At 37.9% G+C, this 12499-nt stretch overlaps 1 protein-coding gene across 1 annotated transcript; it reads left to right on the forward strand.

The window, feature by feature from the left end:
* The first annotated feature begins 5531 nt into the window (after positions 1-5531).
* LOC115984284 lies at positions 5532-8350 on the forward strand. Its single transcript, XM_031107247.1, has 2 exons — positions 5532-5914; positions 8218-8350. The coding sequence occupies exons 1-2, from the start codon at positions 5579-5581 to the stop codon at positions 8281-8283; spliced, it is 402 nt and encodes a 133-aa protein (XP_030963107.1). The 5' UTR covers positions 5532-5578; the 3' UTR covers positions 8284-8350.
* Positions 8351-12499: the final 4149 nt, after the last annotated feature.

Consider the following 12499-nt stretch of genomic DNA (forward strand, 5'->3'; position numbering starts at 1 on the left):
GCACTAGTTGTGTATGACTTGATTGAATTGATTATTGAAGCTTCACTCTAGACTAAGGACTACTCCACATTTGATACACACACACAACACACATGCCTAATGTTCAATGAATGTCTTATTCATTTGTTAGATTGTACTTGTCTAAATGTGATGTGTGAGTGCTCAATCTTATATGGATTAATCCAAAAAGATTTTTGATCATTTTATATGTTTTTGGAAGTGATTTTTATCACTCTTTGTGTTCATGTTTAGTGTTTACTTTGTTTTTCAATGTTTAAACATGTTCTGTTTTGAAAATCAAGTGTCAGAATTTTTGGCCACTCATTTTGGCTACTTGCGTGAGCTGCCAGCAAGCTGCCAGTTTTGGCTACTCGGTTTGGCGGCTTGCAAGCCGCGAGTCTAAGCCGCGAGTTCATACAGAGAGGTTTCGCGGCTCACTCGCGACTCGCCAGTCGCGAGTCGCCCAGAATCAGCTTTTTACAGAGCTTTTTAGTGGGAAACTTGTTTTTAAACCTCTCCCATCCTCTCTAAAACCCCTCTTTCAATATTTTTACATCAAAACCCAACCAATTTGAATGGTTTTTCAATCCATTAACATCTCTAAGGTAATTATAAACTCTTTTCATTGATTTTGATCCTTAGATTATGTTTTGGAGAGTTTTGTGCTCTTGGTTGGGATTTTCATCATAGGGGTTGGGAAAACTTATTTTTTTGTCAATTTTCTTCATGGGATTGGTTTCTTTTGTTGATATGCATTGGATGTTGGCCCCTTGTGGCAGAAAGAACATGTATTAAGGGTGGATTTCAGGATGTTCATGCATTGTTTCACATTATTGTTCATAGTGTGCATGCTAGGTGTTTGATAAAATGCCTCTTAGACATTTTCTCGCTTGTTTGGACTCCGATGAGTACCAAACTTTGGGGTTTCTCATGTTTCCTCATTAGGAACATGTTTGGTTCATTAGTTGTGTATTTTGCACACTTTGCCCCACATGTGCATTTTTCATGCATTGGACATGCATTGCACTTAGCCACCTCTTGCACACACTTTTGTTACCCTTGTCATGCATTGGTCTTTACCTTATTTCTTCATCCTAGCATGTCATGCTTACCTTATGCTTTGTAGCATGTTACTTTATCTTAGGTTTGAGCTTCATTTTCTCATTCATCTTGCACCCCTCATGCATCATTAGCATTGTTCATACCTTCATCTCTTGCCCTCGTTTCTTCTTGACCCTTTGTCTATTCCTGACAAAAAGGGGGTGAGTATACTCTAGAGAATGTTTCGGAGTATTTTGTCATTTCTATATGACTCTTGTGCACATCCTTAGGGGGAGAAATTTTATTTCTCATGCACATTTGTAGGGGGAGAGATATTCCATAGGGGAGATGCATATACCAAGGGGGAGAAGACATTGTGTTAACTAGAAAAACTTGTTCTGTTTGTTTTCTTGTTGGCTTTATGGTGCTTTGTGTTATGCTTTGGTGTTCTCATTGTATCATGTTTGTGCTTTGGACATGCATATATCCCTATGTTATTATGCTTCATTGAATGCATGTTCAGATGATCATTTGCTTTGCTATGTGATCATTGTAGTCATTTCTATACTTGTTATATTATACTTGTCTTTTATTACTTGCTTTACCTTGAGGGTCTAATGTGTTTTGTGCAAGTGTTTCAGGGTACAAGTATATATATGTTCCAAGTGCATCACAGCTTCTCATCACTTTGAAGGGGAGAAATTTTAAGCACTTTTAGTTTATATTGTTTAAATTTTTATTCAATATAATGTGTTTGTACCCATGTGCTTTTGTAAGCTTTTAGGGTTAATGTGTTATGCATAGCTTGTAGGCTTTATGGTTTGTACCTTGCTTAGTGCAGCCTTTATGCTATGTTAAAAATCAGTACTTTAATCTAAATGTTATGCATTTTGGTTTATGTACTGTCACTCTTGTGCCCTTGTAGGATTGTTCCTAGATGCATATACCTTGTGTATTATGCATTGGTTGAGTGTTGAACATACAAGTGTCTTGCCTTGTGCTTGTTAACTTGTATGTCCTTGTGTTCATTCCAAGTGTGAATGAGCACTGTGATCACTACCTTGTGGTGTTCACTTGGTTGATCAAGCCATGGTTTGTTTCTTATCTCCATCTTTGCTTGATCACATATTACTTGCTTCATATGCATTTCATACTTTTCTGCATACAATGATCATGGTGTATTGTTGTGTTTTAGGATATTCATGTTCATATGATTCAAGAGCTGCACAGCTTCTAGATTTAGGTGTGAGTGAGTTTTGTCATTGTTCCCAAACTCACGTTTAAGTCTAGAGTCTGTTTTAGGGTGTTTTGTCATGGAATAGCCAAAGGGGGAGATTGTAAGGTTGAATTTAATCAACCATGTGTTGGCTTTATTCCATGACAAATTTGCTTGTAATACAGCACTTAGAAACCCTGTATTTAGGTGGGAATCATGTAAGGGTAGTGTGTGAGAGAGTGTGAAGAAATGCTCAAGACAGTGCAGTGAAGCAGAGACTCGCGGGTGGCTCGCGGCTTGCAAGCCGCCAAAAGTTGCTCACGTGCAGAGCATGCAGGGGAGCTGAACAGTCACGCCACCTGGAGCACTACACGACAAAAATCCAGACTGGCCATTAAGTTAGCTCGCGACTTGAACTCGCGACTCAGTCAAGTCGCGAGGTCAAGTCGCCAGCCAGCCCTGTTTTTGGAAAAACTGACTCTTCGTATTCCATTCTCACAACAGTATAAATACCCCTCATTCCCACAAAATAGGTGTGGCTATTTCAGAAAGAAAAACCCTAAGAGAGGCTTCTTCAAAACACCCACCCAATTAGAGAGAGCTACTCATTCTTAGAGAGAAATCTTTGTAGTCTCTTCTCATTCCCTCTCTCATTGTCATACCTATTGAGAGGAGATTTCTATCCAAACACTACCCACACCCATTTAGAGTGTTGAGTGTTCTTGGAGTTTTGGGAAGCATTGGAAGATGCCAAGGATGGCGGATGCTATGGTTTAGTAGCGGAATCCGGGAAGCTAGAAAAGAAAAAGGTTCGGCGCAACCTCGTTGGAGCAAGAAGCTTGGAGGGTTTAGGTGCACTGGGTAGATTAGGCTTGGAGGGTCTATTGCTGTCCATGTATCCCAATTGTATTTTCTAGTGGATTGTTTACCGCTTGGAGGGCGGCGGAGAGGTTTTACGCCGAGGGCTTCGGTTTCCTCTTCGATAACACATCGTGTGTTGTCTTTGTGTTTGCATCTTCCTTCCTCTTTATCTTTGCCTTTCATTATCTGCTGTGGATTTTAATTTGTTATGGCTTAGATAGTATTTAATCAATTTCATATTATAGCATATGTTAAGTTTCCGCACACTAGTTGTTTGACATATTGCTTGAATTGATTAAGTTGTAATTTGGGGGTCTAAACGTTCAAAGGTGTTTTTACACGTTTTTTGAACTTTCAAATGATGTTCATAAGGCGTTGCATGTGTGAGCTTGGCAACATTTACAAACCCATGTGAGTCCCATATCCGGATATCCCATGTTACAAGGAAGCAATTTGATTGATCACCCATTCCCTCTCCGGCTGAAATCAGGGAAAATTTAGCCTCACAAATCTGCATTATTAGCACTTTGCATAATATGTATTTAAGATAACAAGCCTTGAGACTCATAATTCAACAGATGGACAAACATTTCTCCCTTTTTGGGTGCAAACCAAATGAAGCTCCTGGAATGCATTTGGAGGGGTTTATTTTCATTAGCTTATAATATTTAAAAAACAATCAATATAAAAGAACTATTATACTTTAAAAATTAGTGGCAGCTCCAAGAAATTTTTCCAAGGTGGTCATTAAGAAACTTAAATTATACAAAATCTAATAAAAAGAGAATTTCATATATTGAAAAATAAAACACACATCAAATACATAAAGTCTTACAATTTCTTTCTATGAATTTTCTTATTTTGAAATTGTTGCAATCAATGCTCCATTCTACATCTCTTTCAAAATTTTAGTCAAATAGAATTTTTCTTGGGCCTTTTATTTTCGTTTGTAAGGACATAATATATTAATTAGGGAACCAAAATTTAAGGACAAAGTTTGACTACAAACTTAGTTATAACCTAAGGCTATCACTAAAAAAATTAACGTAGCTATATATTTTGAAAATATAACTATTGAATTGCATATTCATTATATTCTTAAAATATATGTCAAATTTTATGCCAATCGAATGTTATTTGCTATTTGATTCATAAGCTTATTTTTTATGTATAATTTTAAACTACAAAAAATCAACATTTTAAACATTTGATTGATAATATAGCTATTGATTTTTGATCTTCTTGAAATTTTGGAAGTATGAAGGATATAAGAAGAAAACATAACCGAATAGTGGATTTGTCGAAATTCACATTTAATAAAAAAATATTGAGTGGAATTTTAGCATTAGTCTGCAAGATTATCAAAAAAAAAAAAAAAAAAAAATTGTTACCAAACTTTGTCCAAAATTTATGACTACCCTCGACTCATTGGGGAGCCGTCACTGTCAAAAATTTGGGCTTAAAAAAACTATAAATAAAGAGAAACTAAACTAATAACTTTTTGGATAGGTAAGTAGAAAATAAACTAAAACAAATATACAAACTAAATATACACGCTTAGGTTTTTGAACTAAAGTGTTGTCTAGTGAGTGTATGTAATTAATGATTAAGTGAGTGTCTCACCTAGACATTACTTTTTTTTTTTTTTTTTTGCCTACATCTCTTTTCATTTTTAAAGATCTCTCCTTGAACCAATGTAAGAGATGTAATTTCCTTAATTCATTCATTCATGGAAAAGGTAATAAACAAACATATCAGTCAGTACTACTTGATCAAGTCCTTAATTACTCCCTTCCTAACCTTTCATACTATTTCTATTGCACTGTTTATTAACTTAAATGCATACCTATGCATGTGGTTTTTCTTTGCCCTTTATGCAGTTTTTTTTATTTATATTTTTGAGTTTCAAGTTTCATCTGTTTCGGTATTTGTTTATTTCTTGATAAGTCTCATAGTAAAAAAATTTATGTGCATTGCACATGTTCTATCAATAGATCATAAGAAATTTCCATAAAAAAACATCATAAAAAATGAGTTTCTTTTCAAATTCATAGAATCCATTTCTCACACGTTAAAAATTCAGGGAAGTTAATTTAAATGTATAGGAGTCCATTAGATTTGGAGTGAGATCGATGTACCAAATACTTGGTACGTGCCAATTGAGCTGTCGCAAATGAATGTATACAGCTAGGCGATGATAAAGAGTTTGACTTCGTATTGAGTCTGATAGTCTCAATTAAAAAGTCCTGGTTGCCTAAAAAATAACGAGGGGATAAAAAAAAAAAAAAAAAAATTTGAAGATAAGGTGTGGGATTTTCCACCAATGAGAGGACAAGGACAAAATAATAGCTTTGCCACTCCTGTCCAAAACTACTACAAAAGAAACCGGGAACATTCACAAGCGCACCTGTTTCTTTCTTGTGTTGTTCAATCCAACTTTACTTTCATTCTCCATTAGCTATGGCTGATACACTACTCATTGATCTCTTCAAGCAATTGGGTTCAATCGCTGTTCAGCTTGCTAAGCAAGAGATCAACTTGCTAGTTGCCGTTGATGAAGAAGTCCAAAAGCTTCAAGGCAAGCTCGGAATGATCAAGGCAATGCTGGACGATGCTGAGGAAAGACATGCAGTGAAGCGGCGAACGGAGAAGCTTTGGTTAGAGCAGCTCCAAAACCAGTACTACGTGATGGATGACATCTTGGACACCTGGAACACTGCAAGGATCAGAGCAGAGATTGAGAAAGAAGAAGGAAAACCAGCTGATACTAAAGCTCCTGCTGTTGTCAAGAAGAAGGTATGCTCCTTCGTCCCATCTCCATCATGTTGTTTTAACCTTCCTCTGCGTCATGATGTTGGTCACATGATAAGAAAACTGAATGAAAAGTTAGATATGATTGTCAAAGACAAAGCAACCTATGGGATAGACTTTAATAGGCAACCTGAAGTAGTTGAGAGACCAACAACTACGTCTTTTGTGGATGTGTCCCATATAATTGGCCGTGATATTTATAGGGATGATCTGCTAAGAAACCTGTTAGGTGTAGGTAGTCAAGAAGAAACAAATTCTTATTGTGTCATTTCCTTAGTGGGTTTGGGTGGTATTGGAAAAACAACTCTTGCCCAATTAGCCTACAATCATCCTGACGTGCAAGCCCATTTTCAAAAAAGAATGTGGATTTGTGTTTCTGATCCTTTTGATCAATGCAAGGTTGCCAAAGCAATCATTAATGAGGTTGACCCTGGCCATGAACATGGACCCCTCAATGATATTGAATTGCAAGCTCTCGTGTAAAATTCATGATTTGATTAAGGAGAAGAAGTATTTTCTTGTCTTCGATGATGTGTGGACTGAAGACTCCCAAAAATGGGAGCCTTTCAAACTTGCTCTCAAAAATGATGTTTATGGTAGTAGAATTCTATTAACCACACGTAAACAAAGAGCTGCAGAGGTGATGGGGAGTGTCCTCATGATAAATTTGGAGCTATTGTCTAATGAAGACTGCTGGTCAATTTTCAGTAAAATAGCATTTTCTAATGAGGAGCAACTTAAGTATCTAGAAGATCTTGGTAGAAAACTAGCAATTAAGTGTAAAGGCTTACCGCTCGCTGCAAAGGCTCTAGGTAGCCTCATGCAGAACAAGAGAAGTAGAGAACAATGGAATAAGATTTTGGATAGCAGTTTGTGGGAATCGGAAGATATAGAAAAAGGCCTTTTGGCACCATTGTTTTTGAGTTATTATGAACTACCCTCAACAATGAGACGTTGTTTCTCATATTGTTCTGTCTTTGCAAAAGATTATTTCTTTCATAGAGATAAATTGGTCGTCCACTAGATGGCACAAGGATATGTGGAGACAAAGACAAATATGGAGGTGGAAGTCATAGCAGAAGAATACTTTGAAAAGTTAGCCATGCGCTCTTTCTTCCAAGATTTCAAGAGAGATGAAGATAGTGATGGCAAGATAATAGGTTGCAAAATGCATGATATAGTGCATGACTTTGCTCAATTAATGACAAAAAGTGAAACCTTCGAAACTGATGGTGATAAGAAGGAGATAGATTGTCAAAGTGCTCGTCATTTACATTTACAAATTTCAAAAGAAATGCAATTTCTTGAATCCATATATCGTGCAAAAAATCTACGCACTCTCTTTCCTCTTTCGCGTGAGAGGGATTATGAGTTTGAGGTGCTCCTATCAAACTCATTCTGTCATTTTAAATATTTACGAACATTAATTTTGGATTGTCCAATTAAGAAACTTCCAAATGCCGTGGAAAATTTGATACATTTAAGGTGTCTCCTTATATCTAATAATGTTGAAATAGTAGAGTTGCCTGAAACCTTTTGCAATCTATGTAATTTACAAATTTTGAATATCGAGAATCATTCTTATTTCAAGAAATTACCACAAGGGATGAGTAAACAAATTAATTTAAGACATCTTATATTTCATGATGATTATTATTGGGGCAATGTGGTATTTCCCAAAGGGATTGGGAAATTAATTGTTCTTAGAACATTATGTACATTCAACATAAGTGATAAAGATGATAGAGAAGGATGTAAACTTGGAGAGTTAAAAAATTTGAATCAGCTTCGAGGGGCTCTTACAATAAATGGGATGGAAAATGTGGTAAATGTAGATGAGGCTCAGAATGCACAATTGAAAGATAAAATACATCTCCGTGGATTGGTGCTATTATTTGAACCTTTAGATTTACTCGAATATGAAGAGGGTATAAGTAAAATGGAGAAATTTCTCAAAGAAAAAAGTAGAATGGAGAATCACGTAAAAGTATTGAATGCCTTAGAGCCACCACCAAACTTGCAATATTTAGAAATTACAGGCTACCCGGGCAACACAATTTATCCTAATTGGATGATGTCATGGACCACACTGAAAAAGCTTCAACTTACTTGCTGCAGAAATTTAGAGCATTTGCCTTTTTTGGGGCAGTTACCATTCCTTGAAGTTTAGTGATAAAGTGGCTTCGTAAAGTGAAGAAGGTGGGAGATGAATTTCTAGGAATAGAAGATTTCAAAAACAAGAAAGACCACGACATCATATTCCCAAACCTGAAATCTCTCTTATTTAGGGATTTGTACAGCTGGGAAGAATGGATTGGGATGGGAGGAACGAAAGAAGAAGAAGAAGAAAATGATAATGGTATTGTTACAAATCTGATAATAATAAAAATAATGCCACGTCTTCAGTCCTTGACAATTTTGAACTGCAACAAACTAAAGTCTCTGTCAGACTACTTGCTTACTGCCTTTCTTGGTCATATGATTGAATGGGATAATCACAACCACATGATCCTCACATGGATTCAGAACCTTCCATTCCCTCCATCTCCAATCTGTTGGGCAGCTTTGATGATGCAAAATCTGCATGGGATATGTTGGCCAAAAGGTACTCCACTACTCACGGATCCATGAAATATTAGTTAGTGGTTGAATTGCATCAACTCAAGCAAGAACCATGGTAATCCATCAATGACTATTATGATCAGCTTCGCTTCATTTGGGACCAAATTGACCTTTTTTATCCAACTTGGGCATGCTCAAAGGATGCTCAGCAATATGCTTCCATTAGAGATGAATTTCGCCTCTATGAATTCCTGATGTAACTTCACAAGGACTTTGAGCCCATTTGAGGTCAGCTTCTGAATTGTAGTCCAGCTCCCTCTCTTGATACTGCTGTGAACGAGTTGGTTAGAGAAGAAGCTCGTCTTACAACCCTTCAAGCCCAGAATAAGCTCAATGTTTTGGCTATTACTCCATCTGCTCCACTCATAGAGCAACCTCAGCAATCAGGTGATTCATCTGGCTCTAGCAATCGTCGTAAGCAGGCCAACAAAAAGTTCTGCAACTATTGCAAGCATCCTGGCCACACCATTGAAACTTATTACTGTTGCAACAAATCTACTGCTGTTGTTGCTAATACTGAGCCTACTCCGCCAATGTCTTCCATTTCAGCTGAGTCTCAGTCTTCTGGATCCACTATCAACCTTTTCCTCATTGAACTACAGGAGATCATAGCTCAGGCTGTTTGTATGACTGGTAATGTATCTCTTTCCACTACCCTATTAGTTCTACCCGGTAAGTCTCAAACTTGGCTTTTTGATTCTGCCTACTGCAATCACATGACACCTCACTCGTCCTTATTCTCCAAACTTGACCCTGCACCACATCCTCTAAATATTCATATAGCTAATGGTTCTACCATGCATGAGAATAGTCTAGGTTTTGTTTCAATCTCCAACCTCTTTGTTCCTGGAGTCTTCCATGTACCTGACCTATTCTATAATTTGTGCTCTAGGAACAATTACCTGAACTAGGTTATCACCTTATTTTTTACTATTCTGGGTGTATTGTGCAGGATCCGAGGAAGGGGCAAGAGCTTGGGACCGGTCCTAGAGTTGGGCATATGTTTCCCGTGGACAATCTTCATCTTCCACATGTTGCTCCTGTTTCTATTGCTGCTGCAGCCACTGTAGTTTCTTCCTTACCTTCTCTCGCACTTTGGCATTCTCGTCTTGGTCATGCACCATCTTCTCGGGTACAACAGTTAGAGTTTAAGGGTCTGTTGGGTTTTGTGTCCAAAGACAATTTTGATTGTACTTCATGTCAGTTAGGAAAACAGCCAGCTTTGCCTTTTAATAACAGTGAATTCATTTCAAATAGTATTTTTGAGTTAATTCATTTTGATATTTGGGGACCTTCTCCTGTTGCTAGTATTGGTGGATCTCGATACTTTGTTGTTTTTATTGATGATTATTCTCGTTATAGTTGGATCTTTCCTATGAAATCTCGTTCTGAAATTTTACCAATATGTAGCAACTTTGCAAAAATGGTTGAAACACAATTCTCCAAACGTATCAAAACTTTTCGATCTGATAATGCTCTTGAATATACTCAATATGTGTTTCAAGCTTTGTTACATTCCTATGGCACTGTACATCATCTAACTTATGCAGGTACCTCTCAGCAAAATGGTTGAGCTGAAGGAAAATTCGTCATATTCTTGACACTGTTCATGCTCTTCTTCTTTCTGCCAAAGTTCCTGCCATATTTTGGGGTGAAGCTGCTCTTCATGCTGTTCATGTGATTAATCGCATTCCAAGTGCTGTCATCCATAATCAGACTCCATATGAGCGTCTCTTTGGGTCACCCCTTGAATATCATCACCTTCACTCCTTTGGATTTGCTTGTTTCGTTCTTCTTCAGTCCCATGAGCACAAAAAACTTGAGCCTCGATCTAGACTTTGTTGTTTCCTTGGTTATGGCGAAACTCAAAAAGGATATAGGTGTTATGATCCTATCTCTCATCGTCTTCGTGTTTCTCGTAATGTTGTCTTTTGGGAACACTAATTGTTTGTTGAACTCTCTCACTTTTTTTCTTACCTGACTACCTCCTCTGTTTTAGAAATATTTCCAGATGAGTCTCTTGTTCCTTCTACAAATACTTTTAATCCTTCTTTGGACTTCTTTCTAGATATTTTTGATGCTTCTCCTAGACAGGTTGAAGATGAACAGGTCGATGACGAGCTACCCTACCTTGAGCCTGGGTCCCCTGCTCCTGCTCCCCCTAAAGATCCTCCATAAGACATTCCACCTCGCCACTCAACCCAGGTAAGATCCATTCCTACACATTTACTTGACTATCATTATTACACTGCCCTTGCTACACTTCACGAGCCTCAAACCTATCGTGAGGCCTCCACTGACCCTTTATGGCAGATTGTAATGAAAGAGGAACTTGATGCATTAACCAAAAACCATACTTGGGATCTAGTCACTCTCCCTCCTGGACAGTTTGTGGTTGGTTGTAAATGGATCTATAAGATCAAGACTCGCTCTGATGGGTCCATTGAGTGCTACAAGGCTCGTCTTGTTGCAAAAAGTTTTACATAGGAGTATGGGATTGATTATGAAGAGACCTTTACTCCAGTTGCTCGTATCTCATCTATTCGTGCCCTCTTACTTATTGCTACTGCTAGTAAATGGGATCTTTTTCAGATGGATGTTAAAAATGCTTTCCTTAATGGGAATCTGAGTGAAGAAGTCTATATGCAACCTCCTCTTGGTCTCTCTGTTGAATCAAATAAGGTTTGTCATCTTCGACTTGCACTTTGTGGTCTTAAACAAGTTCCACGAGCTTGGTTTTCCAAGTTCAGCTCCATTATCTTTCGCTTGGGTTACACTGCCAGTCCGTATGATTCTGCCTTATTTCTTCGTCATATTGATAAAGGCACCATTTTGCTTCTTCTATATGTGGATGATATGATCATAACTGGTGATGACCTCAGTGGCATTTAAGAACTCAAGGATTTTCTCAGTCAGCAGTTTGAGATGAAAGATCTTGGACATCTCAACTATTTCTTGGGTCTTGAAATTACTCATTCCATAGATGGTCTTTATATTACTCAAGCCAAGTATGCTTCTGACCTTTTGTCTTGAGCTGGACTCACTGACAACAAGACTGTTGACACTTCAGTTGAATTTAATGCGCATCTGACACCCTCGGGGGGGAAACCATTGTCTAATCCTTCTCTTTATAGACAATTGGTTGGTAGCCTAGTTAATCTCACAGTTACTCGTCCAGACATCTCCTATGCTGTTCATCAGGTGAGCCAGTATCTGTTTGCTCCACGATCAACTCACTATGCTACTATTTTGCGCATTCTTCGATACCTGAAGGGTACTCTCTTCCATTGCCTTTTATACTCAGCTCAGTCTCCTCTTGTACTCCATGTATTCTCTGATGCTAATTAGGCAGGAGACCCCACTAATCACAGGTCCACTACAGGTTATTGCTTTCTCCTTAGTTCTTCTTTGATTTCTTGGCGAAGTAAGAAACAAACTTTTGTGGCCCGCTCCAGTACTGAAGTAGAATATCGTGCCCTTGCTGATACCACATCTGAGCTCCTTTGGCTACGATGACTTCTTAAGGATTTGGGCGTGTCCACATCCTCTGCTACTCCCCTTCATTGTGACAACCAGAGTGCCATTCATATTGCTCACAATGATGTCTTCCATGAATGGACTTCAAGATTGATTGTCATTTTATCCGTTATCATCTCGTCCATGGTGCTCTTAAGCTTTTCTCTATCTCCTCCAAAGATCAACTTGCAGATATCTTCACCAAGTCACTTCCTAAGGGATGCACTTGTGATTTGGTTAACAACCTCAAGCTAGTCTCACATCCACCTTGAGTTTGAGGGGGGTTGCTAACGTATATTATGTTATGGGCTTTAGGCCCAGCTAGATTACTTGTATAGCACACTTGTACTTGTACTACACTTTACTTCTACCACACACATATGCCTCCTATATAAAGGGACTAATGTATATTTTTTGATTGGAGAAATACAA

This window comes from Quercus lobata, chromosome 4 (assembly GCF_001633185.2).
Source record: "Quercus lobata isolate SW786 chromosome 4, ValleyOak3.0 Primary Assembly, whole genome shotgun sequence".
NCBI lineage: Eukaryota > Viridiplantae > Streptophyta > Magnoliopsida > Fagales > Fagaceae > Quercus > Quercus lobata.